Genomic DNA, 27,555 nt, shown 5'->3' with positions numbered 1-27,555 from the left:
TGTTGTAAACTGCATTATTAACTGCATGATAGCTATGTACCAGACAACAAGAAATTCACAAAAGTTGCTGTTAATCAGGTAATAGCCTCAAATTTTGCCAGAGGCTTGCCGTATCTAGCAACAACCAAGTGAATTCCTGCACGAGGAACTTCATTCACATGAGCAGGTAGATGAAATGGTTCAGAACTATGTACACTGTACATCTCTAGGCTGTGGGAAAAGAAACATCCATGACTTGTAATACTGTACAGTATGTCCCACAAAAAATTACAATCAGATTTCTGCAGTGATAACACCCAATATGGTTAAATTGTCTAAATGCTACTTCAGGGTCTTAGAATATAACATTTTAGCTCTATTTTGCAGAAAACCCCATTCGATTTGGTTAAGCGGTCACAGAGAAATGTGGATTGTTGTAAAGCGTGTCATGAGTCTGATTCTTTCAAGTTTAGCACTTCGATGATCTTGTGTGTGAAAACAATAGACAAAACTTGGAGGGAAGAGATTCCTGACATCCTCTTTAAAACTCCTCATTTCTCTTTGACCACTGAAGCAAATCGAATGAGGTTTTCTGTAAGATGAGGGCAATGAGTTGTAGTTTCATACCCTGAATTTGTATTTAGATTGATTCAATATTATCAAAGATATTATTGCGGAGGGTCCCGTTGTAATTTTTTTTTTTGGACATACGGTACATTACAGGAACAGTATTGCCATCCTCACATGGCAGTACTCGATGGCTTTTAGTGCATTTATATCCATCAGTCTGGATCTCAACCGAACTTGACCCATATTATACTCTGCCAAGTTCGGCAGTGTGCACTGACGGTTATTATGTACAACAAGAACAAGGGAAATGACATTGATTGTTTAAACACTGACAGATATCTCTTTATATGGATGTAACAGATCACTGTTTAGGTGTTTGCTTTGGGAACATTTCCTGTGGCAATCTGTCCTACTGGTACAAATAGTACAGGCCCTAATGGTCAGTGCCCTTTATCTCATAGTACTCATGAATGTTCAGGATGAAAGCTCAAATGCTGTTACATTGTAATTGAATATACCGTATGCACACAGGAGGCAATATTTTTTCCCCAAGTTGTTTATTTTGTGATTATCAACAAGGCTCGACACTATTACCTTTTTCTTTTCATGGCCCAGCAATGAAATTTGGTAGCCCTACAATCACAGGCCACCAAAACATACGTTTCCTGAGAAAGTTGTGGCCCGACATCTATTTCTGGTGGCCTTGGGCCACTGCTAATGTTTATCCTTGATCAATTGATTAATGACACTGCAAAAGTAAAAACACTGCAAAATTTACCACATGCTTGTAACAGTAATGAGTGTCACTATTTTTTGGGACCAGTTGACAGTTTACACATTGATAACTTCTGATACTTTTCAGGTTTGATTATAATGTTCAATAGAAGGAATGGATATCGCCTTTTAAAATTCATGTGAAGCCTTCGTGTGTGAATAAGCTGGCTGCGTGGTCCTCACCGTGTGGGTTGTGGGAAATTAGTCCTTTCCTGGAAGTCATAGTCAGGGCTAATTGAACATTTTCAGCAGAGATCTGTACGTGCAGTAGTGTGTTGGAAGTGCAGACGGCTCAGTAGTCACACTGGATTTGGGAGCAGACAGGCACAATGAATCATACAATTTGTAGTGCAATGGTTACTCCATGTTATCCCGCCACAGAGGGGGATGGAAATACACACTCATTCATTCAGACATGGTAATGTTTGTTTTAATAAATCTGTAGTGTACTGTCTGCTCTTAGGCTATATCCTATCTGCATGGATGATTATTCACAGGAAATATGACAAAATTGCAGGAGAATCATGATATTAGAATATGGTAAATAATACCAGATAATCATTAATTTACAATTATTGTTATTATTATGATCATTTCTTCTACGTACTGTTGAACCTTGAATGTTAGCATGCATTTTAATTTCACAAATTCCAAAAGCGCAAAAGTTCTGTCTTCACTCTTATGCTTTGGATGCCAGTGGCAATTTCCGAAAATTTCATGCTGTGAAAAAGGCTGTTGGCTTTGATTTGTAAAAATTTCATGCCATGAATATTTCTTGCTCTGCAGTACTACTACTGCTGCATCTATTACTATACTACTACTTCTGCTGCATCTATTACTATACTACTACTTCTGCTGCATCTATTACTATACTACTACTACTACTACTACTACTACTACTACATTGTACTACTACTACTACTACTACACAATTGTACTACTACTACGCTGTACAGCTATTATTACTGCTACCATTATAAATTCCTTTGTTTATTTTCATTCATGTACTTTGTCAGTGACAAACATGTCGATCTGGAAGAGAATAAATTGAGCAGTGCAATGTGGAAATATGAGAGGAATAGTGTGGTATACATTGTATAGTGTCTACCGGTATTTCAAAGTCATTTTGAATGGATGAATGAACTTATTATTTTCCAAGGCAATCATAATCACTCTACATGGTAAAGGGTGTGTACAGTTCTGGTCGAGGTGAGGATTTAGCTTTTAACGTTTTGCGAGAAATTCAGAAACCACTCTATGAAATGTCAAAGAGCATGCAATTCTAAGGGGTATCAAAAGTTAGTATTTGATGAAAATTGGTTTTGAAATGGCTGAGATATCCCAAAACAAGGTGAAACAAAGATATCCTAATAAAAGGCGTGGCCTGTAGTCTTTTATTATTATCACTTTTTTGGATATCTCGGCCATTTGAAAACCAATTTTCATCAAATAAACGTTGAATCCTTCTTAAAATTACATGCTCTTTCATATTTCATGAGAGGTTTCTCATTATCTCACTTAGGAATGTTCAAAACATGAATCCCCACCTCAACCAGTACTGTACAGTCCCTTTAAATTCAGGTTACATAGAAGAGCAAAGATTAGGAGCCAGAAAATAGCATGAATGATAGTCAAGTCTGGTCCCTTGCAATTGAAGGCAAGTACAAAGTATACGTTTCTTTTAATAATTGTTACTGTTCAATAAAATGTAGAATTTCACCAACAAGATATTCTAGTGCCCCCCCCCCAAAAAAAAATGTAATCTGATAAAATGAAAAATGAATATCACGATGAATCTACTGATAATAATGAATATCATCTTGATGGTACATTACTTTGGTTTTTAGCTAGAACTTTTGTAAGTTGCTGATAAATTTTGATTATATAATAGCTAGCACATTTCATGGGATGTAAGGAAAGAGCTGCCATAATACATTTTGTATGCATTGCTGCACATCATACAACACATGTGCATTTACATTTTTCATTTTAGTGTTCCTGTAAAAATGAAATGTATCGCAAATTCTCTATTGTGAGTTGAGCTCAATCGTGCCTGAAATTATTACTGGGTGCAATTAGTATGTGCTGAGTACAATGATCTGTTTATAAATGATAGTATGATGGTGCACTGCAACTCATGGGGCTGCAAACTGCTCTCACAGGCAACAGACACGTGCATGGATTCTTATCTAGGTACCAGTACCGGTAATATAGCTACATGTACAATGTAGAAGCGGTTACTCCATGAAATATGGATTTCTTTTTTATTCTTCTGAGCTGTAGGAAAATACATTTTGTTTTAATGGAAATAATTAAGAAAGGGATTGGGAGTAACCTGGGGAGAAATAGGAGGGGAGGGGAAGGAGGAGGTAGAGGGTAGGGGAGGAGAAGGGGGTGTTAGAAGCTGTTGTCCCATGATACATTGATTGTATATACATGTAGGCGTATGGATTTTCTGATGCTTCTCAAGTGTAGGAAGATACTATTTTTTTTTTTAATGGAAAGAAATAAGAATGGGATTAAATAGGAGTAACCTGGGAAAAAATAGGAGGGAAGTAGAAAGGAGAGGGGAGGGGGAGGTGGAGGGTAGGGGGAGGGGAATGTTTGAAGCTGTTTCTCCATGATACATTGTATAGGCCTATAGATTTTTTTTTATGCTTCTCAATTGTAGGGAAGATACTTTTTTTTTTTGAATGGAAAGAAATAAGAAAGGGATTGGGAGTGTTAAACCAGGGGAAAATAGGAGGGGAGGGGGAGGGGGAGGGAGAGGGGGAGGGGGAGCCAGGGGAGGGGAAAGTAGAGAGGAGGAAGAGAGTTAGGAAAGAAGTGAGGATGAGGATGGTAAGAAAAGAGAAAGGATACCTTTGAACTTTTAATTTTAGTCTACCTAGTCTAAAATATCGCAGAATAGACAGACAAGTGATTAACTCGGGCAGGTCTCTGCTCAACCATTTTTTGGCCTTGCATTGAATAAGAGCATCACTCGGCCCAAGCTTGTCCTCGTCTGAGACTGCAAATGTGTCGCTGTCTCAAATTCAGTCAGTCATTGCTTCCAGTCTGAGTACTTTGCAGTGCAGCTTGGTATGATGTATGAGCATAAATGCTCTACTCGGGGTCATAACTATGCTCCTAGTGTGCATTTTGCATATCACGCAGGCTTAGTGACGATAAAACTACAGTGAAACAAAACCGAGTCTGACATGCAAGCGTACATTATTGTAACATTGTTGATCCGTGCAAACTGGATTCCAATTATTTCAGTCATTAATAGAGGTCAAGTAAAGAGTTCATTGGTAAAGTTGAACACGTGTAGGGCCTATGATGTGAAGTGGCCTTTTGCTGCACAAAGACCAATCAAATAGTAAAATACAAACCTTTCATATTTGAAAACTGTCAATGTATCCTTTGTTGTTGTTTTTTGTAGAACATCACATAGGGCCTATATGACAAAGATAGAGAGGAAAGCACATGTTGTACATGTACAATGTAGTACTATGCTATGACTACAGTTAACATTGTACACTACATAAGATAGTGTACCTACAGTAGCAAACATGATTGAAATTCAGTCCTGCCTAGACTTTCGATGCATAATCTGTAGCGCATGAGGTAACATTCTCTGTACAGTACTTGCTGTTGACTTGAAATGCACAGTAAAGTACAAGTGTAGGGGTACGTGAACATGGCACTGGTAAATTTTGCTCCATCATGCCCTCATCATACAAAGCTATGAATTAATGATTTGAAAGTGCGTGCAACCAAGGTTATAACAGCATGCTATCAAAATCTCTACCGTAGTACTCCCACGTACGAGATGACTGGTATACTATCTTTTAATAGTTTAATGTACTTACTAAAACCTCTCAATTTTCTGTGAGCAGAGTTTTACCTAATTTAATTATCGTACTCAAATGTAAGAATAAGTTTTGTTCTCAAGATGCCAAAGATATTTATGTGATTCTATTCTGTAATTTCTGCATTTTTAATGATATATTTTGTGACTAAAAACTTCCCAGATGGTTGGCACAATACAGGGGCCATGGAATATATATATATATATATATATATATATATATATATATATATATATATTTTTTTTTTTTCTTTTCAGGGAAGAGGGCCTGCAGAGGCGGGGGGGGGGGGGGGGTGGTGGTCAAGGACAATGGTGTCAACCCAGTAATGTAAAGACTAGTGAATATATGAATGCAGGTGTGAATGTAATGAGTGTGAGTTTTGAAGAAGAAAATATTTAGAAATAGACAGCTGTCACAAAGAGCTAGCAAGATCTGATATCCCCATATATTTTTTTAAATCAGTGTTTTACAAAATGTACCTCCTTTCCTTTAAATTTTACAGCTAAATATACAGTGCACATAAGAAAGAAAAACTCTGCTGTGGTGTCACTACAGTGTATAAGGGGAAATGCATATTTTTATGATCCATAATTTGTTAAATTTTTAAAACTGAAGGTGCAGTGTCCAAATTGCTGTAGAACTGCTTGTAGCATAATAATTATTGTGTTGACAAAAGTATTAAACATCATTGACTGAAAGAACAGGCATGAAAAATGTGTTTTCTGCATGATTATTATGTAATTTTGAGCATGCTTTAGACAATAAACGTCACCTTCACTTCATGCCACCTCATGTGGCTGGATGAAATTGACATCCTTAGAAGTTTGCAAATACGCCAGCGATCTAGAGATGGGGAACAGTGAAATATGAATGGAGAAGGGGAAACGCACTGCCACAGCCACATGCTAATAAGCCTGATGCTGCACAAGGGAGGCAGAGCCGTGTCGTCACTCATTAGGACACGCCATCATGTCGCCGCGTTCTCGTCTCTGGCCTTTTCGCGCAACTCTGCGACCATATAGATGACGCGATAAGGGCGCTTGGAACAGCAAATTGGAGGGTGACATTTTAGGAGATGTTATCCTGTTCTGCACGGAGAGGGAAAAAAAAAGAGAAAGAATGTTACAGTCGAGCTCTCTCACGTAACATGCATCTCATGAATGAGTCTTTAGGCATCTCATTATTAAAGTGTCATGTTTTATTGGATGCCAAATTATCTGTTTTGTGTACTCAAAAAGGCCTTTAATAGAACCAAAACAAGCAATGTTCCATACCTTGTATTTATCAAAACATAGAGTAATGTTCACATAGTCCTTTTATGCCCTGTAAAAATCAAGCAGAAGAAATATGTAAGAGAAAGAGACATTCAGTTAAGACATGCGGCACTTTTCCTTTTCTGCACAGGAAATTTTAACAGGCTTGTGTGATCTCCTATTATACATGTAGCTCACAATAATCTTGTGTGATAAAGGAAGAAAGAATAATCTTCATGTGTGTTTATAATTTAGAGGGTACATACATAGTTTTGAATTCTCTGTTTTTGGGGAAGGAAAAGTGAAAGGGCTCAAATGCTAAATAGTTTTATGTCTAGAAAATAATATAAAGAAAGGGAGAAGCAAAGAGGGATTGAGGGAGGGGGGGGGGGGGGCGAAAGAAAAAGTAGTGGTAGGGAGAATGTGAGAATCACTTGGATGTCATTTTGCTTGGAATGATGTCGGCATCTCTTTCGCGTGCACACATAGTACATCCAGTATACCCGAAGAGGAGACTCACGGCCGTTCCAGTGAAAGTGGTTCACGGTGCAAATTAGCATTTCTGGCGGAGGAGGCTCGCGGAACCAATTTCACAATGTACAGCAGGCATATAGCGGCAACTATTCACCGTGCGCAGTCGGCCGAAAGCCGGGGCAACAATGCCTTCCATGTACGCCAAAGAATGTACTACAGGTATACAGCAAGAGCATTTGATCAAAATCATCAGAATTTTTTTTTTCTCTCTCTCCCTCCAAGGCTTAGGGTGAGCAAATAAAAAGGTCCTGCCCATCCAACCTTCAGTCTCTCCCCTTCTCTTCTCTACCTTTCTCTCACGTTCTCTCTCTCTCTCTTACTTTTTTTTTTTTCTGATGCTGTTTGATTTGACGAAGTGGGCCAGTTTGCAGTCCTCTCGTATTCCTTTTGTCATTCTCCTTTCTCCCTTTTTTTTTTCAATTCCATTCCTTCCTCACCCCCCTCTCGCCCACCCTGAGGGCAGAGAGACATGTCATCTGTTGTCATGGTTACCAAGATACCAGGGCGATGGGTGAATGCATTTGTTTCCTAGCAACCAAATTCCTTTCACCTGACTTTTTTTCCTCTCCCTCTCCTCCTACCCTTCCCTGCTCCTCTTTTCCCCTCTCCATTTCTCTCTCCCTCTCCGTCTTTCTTTTACTCTCTCTCCCCTCATCTGTGATTGGAAGATATGAGAAAATAGATGGATAGGGAAGTGATTATTAAAGATAGTGATTCCATGCTGGCTCTGCATGTGATCTTGAATGCGGTAATAGACTTAGCATCTGACGGTTCTGCTGATTGGGTGCCTTATTAAGGCCATAAACTCATAGTCCTATTTCCCTCCCCCCCCCCCCCCTTCAGAATTCAAATTAACATAGAATGCAGAGACCATCCTCAAAAAGCATGACTCCCTAAAATCCCTTGCGAGGAAAGGAATATTGTATGCATGTGACCATATCACATATTCGTCGTGTGCCAAGCAGAAGGGCCCTAGCATGGTAACATTAACATTATGCTTTTAAGGCCCTTCTGCCGGGCACACAGTGGTATTGCATGTTGTGCCACACTTTGTCTGATGGAATGGTGGCTGTGCATGAGGAGCACTGGCTTATATCAGGGCTGGCAGAAGGGGGAGGGGGGCAGGGGGCTCGTGCCCCCCTTTTTGTTTGTACCCTTACAACATAGGAATACATTACATGTAGGGTATCACCAATTTGGCCCCCCCCCCTTTTCTTTTTTTACCCCGGAAGTGGCAATAGAAAGGAATAGCATGAAACCTTTGAGCGCGGTAAGGCTGTTGTTTTTGCGCTGAGGACCCCTTTTTTGAAACCCGGAAGTGCTCCCCCCCCCCCCCAACTTTTGAAAATGTATATTTTAAAGACATTGGATCGAAACCACCAATTATGACCTTGAAAAATTAGTGAAATGGCGCTTCCCATTCATCTTGTCCCAGTTGACCTGTTGAGTCTGTCTTTCCACCTTCTCATAATTCATCTCTCCCCCTCTCATCTTCATGATCAGATATTAACTTTCTTCCTTTCCTTCACTTCATTGTCTCTTTAATTCATCAATTCATGTTCTTCATCATCTGTATTTTATTTTTGTTTTCCCATTTTAATATGTTCCTTCATTTTTACAGCTCTTTTTTTTTTGTCCTGGTGAACGCAGTCCATCCTTTCTATCTCTTGCTTTGTCCATCTTTGCTTCCTTTTCCTTTGTTACTTTCTTTTTTGCTTGTTTCTTTTTTATTGCACTCCTTGAATCCTCTTCCTCCTCCTCTTCCTCCTGAAGTAACTATACTCTGCCTGCATGTACATATACTGCCCATGATTAGACTTAACCATGATATTTTGAGCGACTAAATGTGATTTTATAAATTGAGCAATGCTCTGTAGAATATGAATTAAATCGGCAGGTTTAGGTCAGTGGTGGAACTGCATACATACAATGATACATACAAAGTCCTTTGTGATGTTTTGTGGGTTGTTTTGTATTACTGAGGGACAAGAAAAGAGAAGAACGATCTTATCTCGTCTATGTACACTGTGTTTGTGTACCTCAATGGCTTATTGTGAATGCTCTATCCTTCAACTTGGAACCCCATTGTATTCGCCTTCTTTTTGTTATGACTTGCAGATAGTCATTCCTTTCATTGGAGCTGTGATCTGTGCGTGCTGTACTCACATATGACGTGCCCTCTACACACCTGGAGGAAAAGAACGCTGCACTGTTGTACAATCTGCACAGACGCAGTTGATTTTTTATTTTGGCCGGTTGTCGTAATGTCGTGCTCCTTTTCGGCAAACGGGTTCATCGATTTCTGCTGCGTGCGGTGGTGAGCATAGTGGAAAGAGGAAATACAAGTATACAATCCCAAGAAATTTACCATCGGGCATTGCGGAAGAAGGATACATATGTCATAGACGCATGTGGTGCATTAGGTAAGGGAGAGCATCTTAATAGGCAATAATCAAAAAGATGACTGGCTGAATTTTTCATGGCTCCACAATCTTTAATTTTTGGCACCTGCGTCAAGTTTTGCTTTCAAAGAATTTACAGCTGCCGCATTGTAATTTTTCCTGAAATTGATTTTGCTGTCATTGGTGAAGAGGAAGGTCAGGATATGACACTAGCATCATAGAGTACGATGTACTTCCACTGGCATGATCAGGAATTTTTTTTTGATGTAATCTATATAGTGCTAGAAAATGTTGATGGTCATAGTGCCATCCTTTTGCCAATTAACAAATCTTAACTTGGAAAGAAACACTGGCATGACTCAACTGGAGATTTTTCAGTGTGTATATATACACTGTTGGGTCAAAGAGGATTTTCTGCAGTGTGTGTGCAGACTATTGAGAGTGAATTTTTCTTTGTTTGAAGATGAATGTACATGTATGAACCGGTTACAGCTCGTTATTCCGAAGGTTCGTTGTTCCGAAGGCTCTTTATTCCTAAGATTCGTTATTCCGAAGGTTCATTGTTCTGAATTTTATTTTCGGATTAACCAATCTTCGGAGTAATGAACCTTCTGAATAACGCCACAAATTTTCGGATTAACGAACCCTTTTTCATTTTCGGATTAACGACCCTCTAGGTATAGGGAATTTGTGTGTTTCGATTAACGACCCTTCAGAATAATGAACCTTCGCAACAGCGAACCTTCGGAATAACGAACAGCACCCGTATGAACCCTGACGATGGTTTTGTTTTGATGTTGTGAATGTACACACTGTAGTGCATGTAACAAACTGTTGAGACAACCATTTTCAGTATCTATCTGCGTCATGACTCCTTCCTGATCTGCAGTGATTAACATGTCAAGAGCTAAGAGAACGTTTTGTCTGCCACTTGGCACAGGTTTCCTAAAACTGAACATTTAGGAATATAACCAAATAGCTGTTTTAATATACACTGGACATTGTATTGCATTCTGAATCATTGTAGCACTGTAATGGGTGTTTCCAGTGTCTGTGTGGGACTGGGAGGGTGTTGCTTCAATCATCTCAGTTGCTTGGATTTACCTATTCACCGGTTGAAGACTATTCTTGGGCTGGGGTTAAGGAAATGTGTACCATAGTAAAATTGGACTGCCTTCAATGAGTTATTAAAATACAAATATTGTGTCTGCTTATTAATAGTAACAAAATTGTACATGTACAACGTAGTAAACCTCAATAGAATTGGTAAAAGCTTCACCAAGGGCTGTTAGACATACTATGTAGAAAGAATTCCCCAGTGACCCAGAAACCCAGTGGTATCATGATTGGGTTTGGGGGGGGGGGGGGGTAGATTATTACTACTAAGCGGGTTTTCCTATTCTAAACATATATTATGCATGGGTAGTAATGGATAATGTCCTAACAAGTTTACTGCTCACACTAAGTTACAGCCAATGACACATGCATACAGCTGTACTTGTGCAAGGGGGTCATGCTGCACTTTTAGGGTTGCTGGAAAAAAGTTGAAATCACACCCTTTGAATCAGATCAACAGTAAGATCTATTTTATGCCAAATTTCTGTTTTGTTTTATGTTTGTCCCAATACAGCAGTACAGCAGTAATTGTATTGGAAATGTTAGCCACAGTATTGTCTCCATAAAGTGGTGGTCCCATCCATCCGCATCCTCATCAAATGATGGCGACTGTACAATAACTACTTAATTTACCTTTTGTATTTGAGGAATGAATGGCGTGAATGAAAAGAATGTGATGAGATGAGGACACACGCATTGCATGCATTCACTGGATGGGGGGGGGGGGGGCTAGTTGAAGAAGGGAGAAAGCACAGAGAGAGAGCATAATGTGTATGTGTGTGTGTGTGTGTTGGTGTGTATGTCTGTATTTTTGTGATGCCAAGAGAAGGAGAGACAGAGTACTGTATGAGAGGGAGAGAGAGACACCCCCTGTTCAGACGCAAGCCAGTTTATACCAAACTCGATAAAGAAACGACGTATAAAGAATCATCGTACAGCCGACAGACCGTTCAGACGCTAATCTCGACTGTTCTGGAAAATATCGTATACAACGTAGATGTGCAGTGTCCCACTGTGCATGCTGCTATGGTCATGAGTGACAGCTATGGGGTCACCTTTCCATGTGCACTCCCATTAAGCCCCGCCCAGTTATACCATTGTATGGTCGCCATACGTTCAGACGCACAATGGACACGATGGAATGCTGATTCGTTATCGAGTTCTAGTTCGAAACAATGCTCTGACCATCCTTTGGCTATAGTCAGCGTTCAGACGTATAAATCCATCGTAGAGATATACTGTTTTGGTATAGCTATACTGTTCTAGGAAAAATTGTTTGCGTCTGAACAGCCTGACAGTACTGTACGATAGGGAGAGAGAGAAAGACAGAAGATTTCCATTTGACAAACTGCCACATTCCCATCTCTCAATGCCTACCACAGGGCTAAACATACCACGCATTCCTCTAACGAGAGATGTGGGAGTGTTGTGGCAGAATATTAACCCCTGCATCCCTCACCCCCATGCAGATCTGTTGTATATTTACTAAAAAAGGGGGGGGGGGAGCTCGCTGCTTACGGGCACGCTAAGCAGTATCTCTCTCATAATCTGTAGTCCATACCTACTAAAACTACTTTCATCACTTTCCTAGTTTCTTTTCCTCAGAGGACGTGATACATCATAATACAAACTGTATATTCGCTGCTGGGTAGAATGTGTGCCAAAGGTCATGAAAATGATGTACGACAATTTTGTACCTATCATCTCTGTGAAATCAGATGTTGCAATAGGGTATTGGCAGCATTTGTTAGCGTCCATCTAAAAAAAAAAAAAAAAAAAAAAAATGGTGGTGGTTGGATGGGGTGGGATACAGGTCCCAAATGAAATTTCCCTCATCTTTAGCTGAAGGTGACAACACATTTACTAACTCTTAGTTTTATCATTATTTTGTACATTGTACAAACTATAGGTCCATGATTTTTATGTACTGAATGTGATAAATTGTATAATGCTTCCCTTTAAGCTCCTAGAAAATGCAGGTTAGGCATTACAGACAAAGGAAACATGATTTATATTCAGTGAAAGTGTAGATATCTGCCGGCAGAATCTGCAGGTAGTCGAAGCTAAATTTGTATGCCAAGCATGGGATTGCTACCACGTATGCAAGCAGTAGCATAAATGCTATGACTTTGAGACCAAATTTCAGGAAATGCTGAAGGCCACTGTTTAGAGGTGGAGACAGTAAATATGTAGATAATTGTCTTTGTCTGGTACATTGACAAAATGGCAGTGTATATTATATCAGGGGACTGTTTTTGATGAGATACAATTCTGTGAGAATTGGGTAAAAGGGCCTTCTTTCATTGTCTAACACAGTATGAAGAATTAAAGTCAGAATGAAATGCTAAACCTACAACTCTGTTAACATGATTTGCAGTATTCTCTCTGGTTTACATGAACTATTGAAAAGGTGATTGTAATACAGGCCTACACCTGTGCATGTCTGTCAAATTAGTATTGTAGATTCTTTTATGTGATACTGCATACGCCATATATTTCGCGAGTCTAAATTTTCATGAATTGGGAATTCCCTTCAATTTCGCGAGTGGTTAAATTCGCGATTGTAGAGTCCTGTACTGAACAGGCTTAATGTACACACATACGTCACATCCACATTGGGATCAGAGTCAATATTTTTGCGTGTCTTTAATTCCACGAATAGCTCCTGACTCGCGAAATTCGCGAAAATAAAAACCTCGCGAAATGTTCGGCGTATACAGTATATGAAGAGAAGGCACAAAGCCACACACACACAAAAAAAAAGCTGAACACAAAAATGGAGATCTATGTTTACATTCAAGTTGAAGCAGCCAGATACGATATGTACAAAATGTAGGGGGACACCAAAGTCACTGTATCAAGTCTGTCTGGAATGGAGATTGGGTCGAGTTTGACAGTACTTTTTTCCTTCCTGGTGGACCTTGGCCTTAGCCGACCTCCTGGCAGGGCTGAACACAGTTCCAGGTATTTTGGGAGCGTAGTCTTTGTTTCCAGACCCTTGTATGACATCACTCCCACAGCACTCTTCAGTGTGGAGAGAATGCCAATCAATGGGAGACAGTGCAATGTTTGTAAATGGATCTTTGTTTGGTCTGGAAAGTGCTCATGTGTGTATGGGTGCGTTTTGTTTTGTTTTGTTTTGTTTTGTTTTGTTTTTAGGGGAACAGGCAAAAAAGGAAAAAGAAAAAAAAAAAAAGACCTGACTAAAGTACAACATTTCCTTTGTTCACTCCATGGAACGTGTTTGATGGTTTAATGGAATGCATGACTTCATCATTGGTGAAGAGATGTCCTTGTAGTATATAACACTGAATATAATACACAACAATGGCTTGGAACGATATCGAAGAAAACATTTTTAGAAAGTCATTCAAATAAACTAAGTGCAAATTTATCCATACTTCATGGTTTGGAATGGATGGGAGATGGGAGGAGAAGGGGTAGTGAATGTGTCAGTAATAATACAGAGTTGTTTTCAGTGGGCATCTACATAACATTTTGTTAATAGCACTTTACAGGTTTCTTGCAATATCATTTTTTTTAAATATATATTGCATTATGCAATAGCTTTCAAAGCACTATACCAATGAAAAATACACAGTGCAAGCACATGCCACAATGGCAGCTGCAAGTGGTTTTTTGTTTGTTTGTTTGGTTGGTTGGTTGGTTGGTTGGTTTGTTGGTTGGTTTTATTTTTAGAAGGAGGGCCCAAGCCAGTTCAGGTTTTTAAAAGGTTTAACTGCAGCATTGTTGTTATATTGCAGCTCAATAACAGTCCCATCATTTGAAACAATATTCATCCACAAATTACAGCTACATATTACAAGCTACATACTTTATCATTAAGATATAGGGCCCTACTTCATTCCTAGGATGCATTTCAGTGATATGGGAAAGGATAATATCTTATAATAAAATTTCTGCCAAATGAGATCACTCTGCCTAATTTTGCATGCTGGTGCTAACAAAAAAAAAAACAAGCAAACAAACTTTCATTTTAAATATTGCACACATTGACTTCATGGGAGGGGAAGAAAAATAAGTCTCTCCAGTTGATTTACAATTTGCAGAGAGAGACCAATTTTTTGTCGCTGAAAATGAAGAATACAGCGAGCAAATTTTGATAACAGCATCATTGTTCTTATAATGGCAGGACTTGTGGGAAAAAACTGAAAATTTTAACATGAAGCACACACACATAAAAAAGCACTCTAGAAATTGCAACAATTTCTTAGTATCCTTAAAAAATTGTCCGGTATTGTTTAATACTCTGCAATCACTGAGCATATAATTCAAATTCACTTCAATTTTTTTTTGGCTCCATTGTTTGTGTCTGAAGTGATATACATGTAACTGTATAAAGAGCTGTTCAAGTTTACTTTAGACTATAATAAGCAGTGATTTGTATTAACTAAAATAAGATCTTTAGTAATACAACTGGAGATAGAATCAAGTCACCACAAATGTACTTATAAGATACAATAACCTTCAAGTTGAATTCACAAGTAGAATGCTAAATATTGCTCACACACTCGGGGAGTGTAATATCAGCTTGATATTTAAGTTGACAAAATGGCTCAATACATTGTAGTCAAATCATGCAGTTGAATGCAGAACATGTATGAAATGGTTCTTAAAGGACAAGTTCACCTTCATTAACATAAGGATTGAGAGAATGCAGCAATATTAGTAGAACACATCAGTGAAAGTTTAAGGAAAATTGGACAATCGGTGCAAAAGTTATGAATTTTTAAAACTTTTGTGTTGGAACCGCTGGATGAGGAGACTACTAAGGCTCGTGATGTCATATGAGTACAACAGTATAAAGAAGATATAAAGAAAATTCAACATATTTTCACTTTTTTCGCATAATAAAAGAGCACTTGACTTGCCTCTTTCTGAAGGCAATGGGAATAATATTACCCATAACATATGTCAGTAACGAGTCAAGGGAATGTGTACTTTTTTCAAAAGATGAAATTTTGTGAAATTCTCTTTATATTTTCCTTATATTGTTGTACACATGTGACATCATACACTGCAGTAGTCTTCTCATCCAGCGGTGACTGCACAAAAACTTCAAAAATTCATAACTTTTGAACGGATTGTCCGATTTTCCTCAAACTTTCAATGATGTGTTCTACTAATATTGCTACATTCTCTCAATCCTTATGTTAGTGAAGGTGAACTTGTCCTATAAAGAGAAGTATTTTCAGCAACCCGACACTTAAATGTGCAATTGGATATCAACACATGGAGATAGCGTGCCTTTATATATAAATCATAAAGTTGTTTGATGAGTAAATATTTGACTTCCCCAATTGACAAGTTATTATGTGCAATACTTTCTGGCAATGAATAGATGTGACTTATAACATCCTTGTTGATACTGAAAACATGTTTTGCTTCATTCAGTGACATGTATAGTAAGATAGAAGAAAACTTGGAATCTTCCAAACAGGACAGGAAAGAGGTGATATGAAAAAAGTGATTAGCAATAAGCACAATACACCATGTGATATTTGTCAGTCATTTGAGTACTGTATATGCCATATATTTCGCGAGTCTAAATTTTCACGAATCGGGAATTGCTGGCGATTTCACTAGTGGTTAAATTTGCGATCGTGGAGTCTTGTACTAAACGGAGAAATGTACACGTATATATGTCACATCCACATCAGGATCAGAGTCAATATTTTCGCATGTCTTTAGTTTCGCGTGCCTTTAATTTCGCGAATGGCACCCGACTCGCGAAATTTGCGAAAAATAAAAACCTCGCGAAATATTTGGCGTATACAGTAATTGTTTGCTATGCCATATGGATATACAGGGTAGAGAGTGTGGAGCCTTTTAGTCAATATTCAAAATGTTGCCCACACATGCAATTGTAGCCCAAGCTACAAATATTCCTTGTATGCAACGGGTAGATCTTACTCTTCAATATTTCAAGCTTCACCAAGATGGTAGGGAAGTTACCTGTTGGCTGTAGAATCCCCCTCCCCCCCAAAAAAAAGAAAAAAAAAGAAAAAAAGAAAATAAAGTAAAAAAAAAAAATAAAACAAAGTGATCCTGATAAAAGATGGGTAACACCTTTTATTAGGATTGCTTTGTTTTTGATATCTCAGTCATTTCAAAACCAACTTTCATCAAATAAACTTTGAATTCCTCTCAGAATTATATGCTCTTTCATATTTAATATGAGTTTCTCATAATCTAAAAACAAAATCATTATAAAAAAAAAAAAAAAACGTTGGAAACCTCAAGTCCCATCTCAACCAAAACTGTACCATCCCTGTAATGATGATAGCCTAGCCTGCATAATACTACCATTGTATAATTTACCCGTATTAAAGAGCAAACTCCCCCTTTCTTGTGAGTAAATGCAGCATGCACACGTAGTGCGGCAATTTGCCTTTCCTCCTCCACCATCCTCCCTTGGTATCATTGATGAATTCAGGAAAAAGGAGAAGGAGCTCCTTTAATTTCAGGAATTCTGCAGAGAAGTCCAGCTGAATTGTCCACTGTGGCCGGCATGTTACCTGCCACAGTGTAGATTACACGCAGCCCCTCGCTGAAATCGGAAGACAAAATTATTCGCTGACCTTTTGTGGAGGAGCTCGCGGCGTCGCGGAGAAACCGAGAAATAATCACTTTCCGCCCCAAAGTCTGAAGTTCAAATTTCAATGTCTTCGTCAAGCATTGCGTGCTTTAGTGATGTGCCATTTTTTGCTCTAGTACCTTCCTCTATAGATGTATGATTAACATTTTTCTTCTTTTTTTCTCCAGCATTTTCAATATGTCAAACAATTGTGTTAATGTATTAATCACATTTTGATAATGTTTCCTGTTTTTATACTTGTCAAGCTCCACATTGTCATGACAGGGTAGTGTTTGACAGAACACTTTTTGCCTGTTTGAAACTCTTGTTCATGAAATCCATGCACATCTGTGCTGCTAATATAAGCAGCACTTACAGTCTGATATTGTATGGAACACCCATAAATTTGCATGTACAGGTGTATTGCCCATTTCATTCAAAGTTTTCATCTTCCTCTTTGTTAATTTGTTTGTGTGTATTCCAGAAAGGAGTACTAACAAGATTTGATACCATTAATTTTAGAAGAAATATAAATTTACAAGAATCTTTGTGTGATGTTCTGTGTGTATATTTGTACGCAAATATATATATCATTTCATTTCATTTCCTTCATTTTTCCATTTCAAAAAAAAAAAAAATACACAATCATAAACACAGTGTGATTATCTGAATACTAGGTATTTAAATATATGCATCTGCATGTGAATTGTGACATGATGAGGTTGCAAAAATTAAACTAAATCATCTTAAAGCAGCTTAGAATTCATCAATATTATACAAGCAATGGGTAATTAGATAGGTTTACTTGGAAGCTCTGCAGTGGCTACACAGAGGTTGCTCTTTTTATATAAATTCCTCTTCAGGGAAATGACATTAAATTAAAAGATTAAGAAAATTCTTATCTCTTTTTAGGACCCTAGTGATTAACCAAAGATATCGTGGCACAAAATGAATGATGAATTTCAGTGGACGCGACATGTTTTATGTGCGGAAAGATGAACAGAGTACTTGATACTTTTTATTACCCACTTCACTCTGGTTTGTTTCCTGATTGATTTTTTTTTTTTTTGCCATTTGAATACATACATGTACATTGAACTTATGGTGTAACAAAATACTGTGTACATTTCATGTACAGTGCTGATACTGTTTTATATTGATGGTTGAATGAAGAGCTTACAATGTGGTGTTAAAATTTGCTGTAAAGTGCGTTTTATAGTGTGCGGATGAAATATGGATGAGAAAATGAGTCTAGTTTCAGAGACTATTTTATTTATATGAGAGGGAAGAGAGAGAGAGGCGCATCCTCTGAGCTGTCATTCATTCATGCTTGGCCTAGTTGTTTCATTGGCTGCACATTATGAATTCAGCAGGGGAGTGTTTCTCCTGTCTCTTCACCCTGTGCTTTTTCTCTGGTAATCCTGTTAAACTAATGGCCTACATACTTTCTTCAAGACTGTGAAGGTGCTGTGGAAAGAGTATGCTGCTCTGTGCCTGTAATGATTCGTATTTCTACCGCATAGCTGGTTTAATGATCTGACAAGTTTTAAAATCATTGATTGCTTGTTTTGTTTTGTTTTGTAAATATTGTTGATTTCTTGCCTATTAATATTGATATCAGTATTGATATTATTATTATTATTATTATTATTATTATTATCATTATTATTATTATTATTATTATTTGGTAGTCCTTTCAACGATGAAAGTGTTACTGTAAAACAAGGAATGTTCACATGCATTTTAATTTTGCAAGAGCCGAGATTCGCAGAATTAAAATGCACGCGAAGGCATTGAATGCCAGAGGCACTTCACAAAAATTTCATACTGTGAAAGAGGCCGTCGGCTCCAATTCGCAAAAATTTCATGCTGCTAAAATTTCATGTTTTACAGTACCCCATTCCATTCATTCCTGCGTACATTGATATCGTTCAGCAACACATTATTTCTTCATAGAAGGTCTGAGCTAACAGACTATTAAAAAAGGGATACATGTAGGAAGGGGTGGGATGTGATATGGGTGGAGTTGAAGATAAATTGTGCAGCCTTTCTCACTCATGCTGATGGAATATACAATGTGGGTCAGTGCTAATTGATTGTGCCACTAGCAAAGTTGCATAAAATGTCTGACAGGGTTTTTTTTTTTTTTTTTCTCATGGCATCTGCCTTGACACACATAAATGCATGCACACACACAGATACACACAAATACACACATACTTTGTACAGTATACCATGTGCTGAAATGATTTCTTCTCTCCTTTAGAAGATTGCAAATCATAAAAGTAGGCCTTCTTCTCTCCCAGCAGCTTAAATTTGGAGCAAACTTGCCAACTAGTAAGATTTTATCAGATTCAGTAAGATTTTTTTACGTTAAAAGTAGCAAAATCAGATTTTCTGTCATGGAAATCAGATTTTTAAAAAATATTTAGATATACCTTTCATGTGTATTTTCTGAAGATTTGACCGAAAGTAAGATTTTTAACTTCAGTTTGCATATATAAAATAAGATTTTTGCAATCCAGGAGTAAGACATCTTGAAATGTTGGCAGGTATGCATTAGACCAATTAATTAATTCCTCATGGCAGGTCAATAGTATTCACACTACAGCTTGACTGATAGAGTGATGTAAAATGACAGAACATCTTATGATCTTGATAATAATATTTTTTCTTGTTGTCATTTTGATAATTTTGCCATTGCATCAGTCCTGTGGATCTAAAACATGTCTGTCATTGTGTCAAGTATTATTATCTTTTGAAATGAGTTGCTAGTAAACCATTTACCCGACCCTAAATAAAAAGTAAACCAAAATTTTTTTCTTGGTCTGAGTTCTGAATTTTTTGTATTCTAGTTTATATGAGCCTAACAAGTATGAGAGGATGTGATACTGTACACAATATGCAAAATGTTCAGTACACATCATGTTTTATTTATATTGTCAATGTGGGCTAGTGTTATAATATGCATTGTAGGTCTTACAGCTGTACCAGTATTAAAATGGAATGGGGATAGAATACAAATTGTAGAAAGACAAGACAATAGATAATGGAAAGATTTAAAAATGAGCTTGAGATAATTAATGACAGGACTAGTTATTGTTATTATTGTTGTTATTATTATTGTTATTATTATTATTATCATTGTCATCATCATCATCATCATCATCATCATTATTTTGTTTGTGATTTGATTGCCATTACTACCAAATTTGGGATTTGGGGTGGTGCATGCATCATTCTGTAAAATGCACAAACAGTAGGCTATAGGCCTACACATTGTACATTCATCCTCAGTTATCACATTGGAATAAGTTAAAAGCAACAGGAAAGCGACCTACATTGTGTAGATATCACTGTTATGGTGGTTTTATAACATTTTTTTTCCATTAAACAAGAAAAAATCCTTGTGTAAATGTTGATCAAAATTTTATGGGATTCTGAGTGTTTGATTTACGCAATCAGCCATCTCCGATGGATGCATGCTGCATTTTCGTAATCTTGACTGGTTCCTCGTAATGAAAGAAGAGAAGTCAGGTGGTAAATGAAATGTGAAACCCTCCCATGCATAATACGCTCGGTGACTGAGATGCACTTGTGGAGGGGAGAATGAAATCAGCGGAGGAGGAGGAGAAGAAATGACATGGAAATTCCTCAGCTTCTCATCGGCATACATCCACCAACCAACCGTCCATCCCCCAATCCCCCAACCACACTCGCAAGGTAACCACGGTAATGATATTACTGGTGCGAGGTGAATTTTCAGGCGCAAGCCCGCGAACAATTAACGGCGAGCCCCAGAGACCCAAGCTGAAATATGAGATGCGCTCGCGACGATCCGCTCGCCCGCTGTCTCCCCCCCCCCCCCCCCCCCCCCAGTGGAATATATAATGATTCGCATAGCAGCCGTGTTGATTTAGCTGCCAGGAATTACAGGCAGACGCATGTTTTAACGACATTAGTCCAAATACCATGCTTTTCTCCCTGCTGCCTGCTAACACAACTGGTGGCTACATCATCATGTGATGTATGAGCCCAGCTTTGCCCGGTGGTAGATTTACTGCCACCAGATTTTTGCATTCCTGGAGGTGTTTTACATACAATGTATTTCAGGAGTCTATATAATACATGTATGTTTCCATTCAGCTTTATGGAAAAAAAGGAGCGTCATTGATGGTCATACTTTTAATAATTCTATGAATCTCAAAGAAAAGAAAAAAAAACCACAATTTAAGAAATGCCCCTTCACGGAATGTTTGAGTATTCAGGCTATCAATCTATCTATCAATATATACAATGTAATATGGTGTATCTTAGGCCTAATAAACTGGTCCTATGCAACTGAGAAAATTTACACACAAAAAAACAACAACAAGCAAACTGTAAATGAAACATAACAAATAGAAATAAACATAAAGCTGTGTTTTTGGAAGAAAACAAACTCATGTGAAGTGAAAATACAAAGACATTTCAGTCCCGTCCCATTACATGCTTTGTCGGTCATGTGATTTATGATCTCTGATTTTAAGAGCTTACAGAAATTTTCTTCTGCAACCTTGTTTTTAGATAGGATAGGATGGTTGCCTGTCTGGCTGTGTGAAAGGCTATCAATCTTATGAATGATATCACAAGAGTTATCTGCATATAAACACAAGTGTAGGCCTACATGACATTCATTCTCTATCTCAAGAGTGTTCCTGTTATCATTTAATGGCCTCTCTGTCACCTTGTGAATAGGACCTTAGACCAGATTGAGCTACACAATTAGTGCACTGCTACATGATTTGTATAAAGTGAACATCCATCCTTTGAGATCCTACAACTGTACCATTGATTCTTTCTGCACACTCTCAGGTCAAGAGTGTCACACATGCAGTGTACACATGCGGGTCGGGTTTTACGGTACATGTTGTACATGTATGCAGATGATTTGATGTACTGCTGCTGCGTTCATTGCTCTCACACTTTCTCTATTCCACAGCACATGCACACATTGTACTCACTCAATGCATACACACACACACACACTGACAGACAGACAGACACACCTACTGTGTGATACAACATTTTACACAATTGACAATATATGATAAACAACTTATTACATAAATAGATTACATGTTATGTCGAATGCATGCTCGCATATACATGCACAAACACGCACAGACACACACACACATACAGATTGTCTCACCTCCCTGCACATGCACACAAACACACATGCCACAGCACCTCCTCAGCCCCCCTCCCCCCACCCCCACCCCATAGCTGTCACTCACCATTCTGCGCAGCTGATCCCCACCACAGCCTGCCTGCCCAGCTAGCTAGGGACCTCATACATACACTAATCATGTTATGATAATGTGACACTCTTGACCTGAAGTGCTGCCTCAGTCGTCTGACTTGGGTTCTCCTTCATGCGGTTTCCATGGCAACAGCTACTTTAAACAGGGAGGAAAAAAAATTCTCTCGACTGTACGGAGTGTTACTAAAGACTTTTCTCTCTCCTCTATCTCATTCCCCATTTATATAATTTTGCTTTTTTAATTCAATTGTTTTATTCTTAGAATTCTGGAAACAATTTCCCTGTCCCCTCCCCCATGTTTATCCTCATCTCTTATGCTTTCTTCTCTCTATCCTTCACATCTTCTCCTCTCTCCTTCTCCCCTCCTCTTCTTCTGTCTCTCTCCCAAGTTTGTCTTTTTCCCCTCCCACACACACACACACACACACACACACACATACATATGTGCATCCATATAAAACTGTGTGCCACATATTTCAGTTGAATTTTTTTTTTCAATTAAAATCAAATTTTATTTCCAGTATCACATTTTTTAATACAATTTTAAGGAAAACAAACAACAGCAAAAAAAAAATAATAAAATAAATAAATAAGTGTTTACAATTTATATGAAATTGATTTGTTGGCATTGTATCAATTTCTTCAGCAAACTACATACATTGTAGGCTACCTGGATGCCCAGAACAAATTTTCTTGAAATATTTTCAATTTTTGACAGTTTCAGTAGACAAATACATCAACTTCTCATATCTGAAGTCCTGAGAACGTTTCTCCAGAGAAAGTGGGAAATTAGTGATTGTGAGAGAATCAGGAGTACTACTGAAGTGTGATAATGGTTACATGACCAAGATGGCTGTTCCTGGCTCTTTGCAGGGTGGCAGCATTGATGATTTATTGCCATTCGGACAGTTACGACCCCATAAACTTTCTCAAACATTTGTCAAGTCTCATATCATCTCTGGCCTGTTAATATTTTGCTCTCCCTTCTTCTTTCTTTCTTTTTTTTTTTTGGCATTTTTTAAACCCTGTGTTTTTAGAGTGAATGTCTTTGGAGTTTAATTCTTCGTTCATGCACTGTGTACCTGTGCATGTACACTGTATGTGTATTTTCTTGTGGCAGTAAAATATGAACAAAATGTCCAGCATCTTGGTATGGGCAGTAGATTTGCAAGTTTGGGCATGCACTCGGTGCATTGTCACACAGAGCTACTGGTATGTTCATGCCTGTTGGGAGTTTATGCATGTTGGGAGATCATGCATTCTGCCTTTTTACAGCTGTTTCCGTTCATCAGATTAGCTTATCGAGGACCGAGTGACACATGGAATGTCGCCATTACTCCCAGAAGTCGCTCGCTCGGTTCAGACTCTCTTGTTCACAAAGCACACGGCTTCCAACTCAGGGGGGAAACATAGTATGTGCGTGGTATATCATCTTTTCTGTTTGGAGTTCTATATGAGTGCATTTATGTGGAACTCTCATGTGATGGACACAAATTTGTGGTGCATTAGTGAAAGGGGATGTGTTCAGTGGAAAACTTGTCAGGATTTTTATGGAGTAGCGTGTGAGGGTTATTGACAGAGTGTAAATCAAATGCTTCGGTAGTCTGTGGCTCGGCCATTATCGGTGACAGTAATGTTCGGACTTTGCCCCGTGAGGCGTTTTAAAATGCTGAAATGTACACAGACCTCTTCATTAGTGTGCAGGGATGTCTCACTTGTGTCTTTTTCTGTCTGTCTCCCTCTACACAGGCATCCAGAATGTAGCCAATACGGACTTACCATCTCCTGAAGAGCTCCCTCGTCCGTACCTCAACCGACTCGGGACGCACATGTGGCCTCCGCCACCACTCAGAGCAACCAGGCACCTTCCCCAGACGTCGTCGCCATGAACCAAGCGGGCGAGCAGAATGCTGACCCTGCCCCCTCGTCATCCTCCACCTCCTCCGCCTCCTCCTCCTCCTCTTCTCCTCCTCCGCCTTCTTCCTCCTCCTCCCCTCCTCCATCCTCCTCCATCTCATCGAATTCGTCGTCGTCTTCATCGTCGTCATCGTTGTCCTCTTCCACCTCCACCGCCTCGGAGACGACGCTGGCGGACGACCCGAGGGGAATGGCGGCCAAGAAGGTTGTCTCCGTTCTCAAGCGCAAGCGGGCCGCCAGTTCAGAGTCCACCCCAGACGAACCAACGACCGATGAACCCGACTCCAAGAAGTCCAGACTGGATAGTGGTAATGATACACCACCAATCACTTTGTCAAATACCACTTTCTTCGAGCATAGTCATTAATTACCTCATGCTTATTTTGGGAGTGGTGCAGTTAATAATAAAATCTTGATAATGCATTAAAGCTCAGCTCCCCATAGTGTAGTGCACACAATGTGAGCACAATGACAGAGATCTTTATTTGAGTGTAAATTCTTGATCTTACCCTAGATCTCCGTGGGTACCTTGGAGATTTTCCATACCCTTCCCCATACAAAATAGTCGTGTCTAAATTGGCTAAGAATATGTGTAGTACAATGTTGGACAATGAGCACTTTGTTATTAAAGTTTGGAAACATTTGTAGAATCATTATGACTTCCATCAACATTAATCCCCGTTCACTTGATGTGTCGTTGAAATATCTCTTCGAAAACAAACTGAAAATATTAAAAATGAATTAGAGAAAGTTGCATTTAGTTTTATCTTCCAGTAAATAACCATAAAAGCATTACTGGTAAAGATCTCTTTTATCAGTGCTGGTGAGGGGTCAGGTAATTGCACGGTGGATAGTTGTTGGCATACAAATTGTTACTGGCACTGCTGCAGTTTGTGCAGTCTAGTGTGGGGGAAGAGGAAGGTGAGTTAATTCCCTATTAAATCCAGTCAGGCACCTGCACTGGTCCACTTCAAGGGACACGCCCCTTTCCCCTCACCCCAATATGGGCTTCCCCAGCCTCCCCCCCCCTCTTCCCACTCTTCTCCACCCTCCCCTCTCTGCCTCCCCCCCCCCCCCCCCCAGCCTTTCCACAATGTTTGTATATCAATTAGAATAGTCAACTGTAAGGTTTTATCCCATTTAGGGATTATGAGGAAATGATATACACAACAATGCTCACAAAATCATAAAGCTAGCAAAGTGATGTGTAGATGACCGAAGGCAAGGCCAATTTCTGCCACAAAAACATTAGCCTGTATCTTTTCTAAAAATGAACTTGCCGTGATAACTGTAGATTTAATTAGTGATTGTATTAGGGGAAAGTCATGTTGCTATGTACAGCGAGGATTGGGTGCTAAAAAAAAAAAAAGAAAAAAAAATCAGAACCATGTGTAAATAGTCTGCAAGCCTCAATGTGGCATATTTCGTACATAAAGAAAGGATGTTGATATACATTTTTATGTATAAAAGCGTGGTGCAGACATGTACACGTACACTCTATCAATGGATGTTGAATCAGTTTCTAAGGGAACATGAACACTCTGTCATAGCCAACAAAGAACTTTCTCTCACGTAGTCACAGTGTCGTGCATGTGTACAAGTAGTCTCGGTTGGAAATATATTTGCACATGTGCGTGTTTGTGTATGTGTTCTGATTATAACTGAAGTGGATATCTTGGCTCATGGTGATGCTTGGGTCTGTACTCCTTCCTACTTCAGTCAAATGTGATCAAGAGCCACTTTCATTTTCATATGGCAGGAAGAGGTATCCAAAGTAACGTAAAGACAACGTGATGTTTGTACATCCAAGCACTCGGTCACTGCCGCATGAGTCAGGGTCCAAAAATTAGTGCCTCATGATGTTTATGTGTGATCGAGTATTCATGTTAGGAAGTGGATACAAGAAATATTGCAAAACTTCAATTACTACATTTCTCACGATTTGCAAGGCAAAGTGTTCAAAATATTTCAGTTTCTGTAATCAGCTACAGGTTTGAAAATGATGCACAGGAAACCAGAAAAGCAACACAGTGCAAAACTGCATTTCCTCACATTTCTAGATGAGTTTCAGGTATATTTCTGCTATTTCTGCATAGGTGTATATAACATTCTATTTCATTTTGAAGTCCAATCAATTTTCCAGCATTCATTAATTGAGTGGTCCTCCATTGATAGCAAGTAGTGATTATTCAAATAAAACTGTGCAGCAGCATATATTCAATGGCAGGCAGTGACATTTCAATCCCATTCCAACAGTTTTCTTTCATATTTTCATGCTCTGAAGTAGTTTATAGGGCCATTGAACCATTTCCTTTTCATGTCAAGATGGCCGTGATGATGGTGTCTCAGCAAGGGCTAAATATATCATCATCACTTCATCCATTGGTACATATAGAGAGAAAGATTTGGTCCATTGCTGAACAGGAATTCCCATCTAGAGGTCGGCCTGGAAATTGGCGCATCCGTTTCAGGTTTTTTTGTCCCACACCTGAAGCAGGAGCATGTGACATGGCACGATGTGGTAGTCTCCTTGTCTGCCTGTGTTTCCGCCCTCGAATCCAACGACGTATGGTAGTGATTGAATGCTTTATCGGCGGCCTCGTGAACTTTGCGAGCCGGAGAGGGAAAGCGATCATAACTGAATGTGTTTATATGATGTCAATATTGGCTGCCCTCCAATGACACGAATGGAAACTGTTTCGTGATATTAAAGGGGTAGATGAAAGGGGAAAGACAGTACAGCTTGTGGATTGATGAGGATACATTTTTTAAAGGGGTTGGCTAGTAACTGATCAGTGGGAATCAGTGGGAATGCTGGGGGATGATTGTTCCAATTCTTGTGGGATTCATTTAAGAGTACATTATATATCTATTGTTGTGTGAAAATTATTTGCTTCAGAATGGGTTCATATTCAAGTAATGTGCAGTTTAATGTTTCCAGGTTAGCATGCCTGTACAGTGACGGGGCATTAAACTGCACCATACTTGAATATGAGACCGTTCTGAAGCAAATAATTTTCACACAACAATAGATATATAATGTACTCTTAAATGAATCCCACTGATCAGTTACTAGCCATCCCCTTTAAGTATGAATGTGTCTCCATTGGCTTTGCACAGCGATTCACCTTAAAATGTTTGTTTGCAGATACTTTTGTGCACTTATTTAAAAAAAGAATTAACAGCAGTGATAAGTAATCAGGTGATAAACAAATAATTTAGTTTACATTCAATACAAAACTTTTGTTTGATA

General features: G+C 38.8%; 1 protein-coding gene across 1 annotated transcript in view; it reads left to right on the top strand.

The window, feature by feature from the left end:
* The window catches only part of LOC140245306 (uncharacterized), a 43,386-nt gene that overhangs the window by 3,118 nt on the left and 12,713 nt on the right, over positions 1-27,555 (top strand). The window contains exon 2 of the mRNA XM_072324891.1: positions 24,135-24,610. Within this exon, the coding sequence (XP_072180992.1) occupies positions 24,271-24,610 (340 nt within the window). The 5' untranslated portion in view covers positions 24,135-24,270. The remainder of the gene's footprint in view (positions 1-24,134; positions 24,611-27,555) is intronic.

Source organism: Diadema setosum, chromosome 22 (genome assembly GCF_964275005.1).
Source record: "Diadema setosum chromosome 22, eeDiaSeto1, whole genome shotgun sequence".
Lineage (NCBI taxonomy): Eukaryota > Metazoa > Echinodermata > Echinoidea > Diadematoida > Diadematidae > Diadema > Diadema setosum.
Note: the sequence above shows the minus strand (reverse complement) of the source record. Positions and strands in the feature narration are given on the sequence as shown.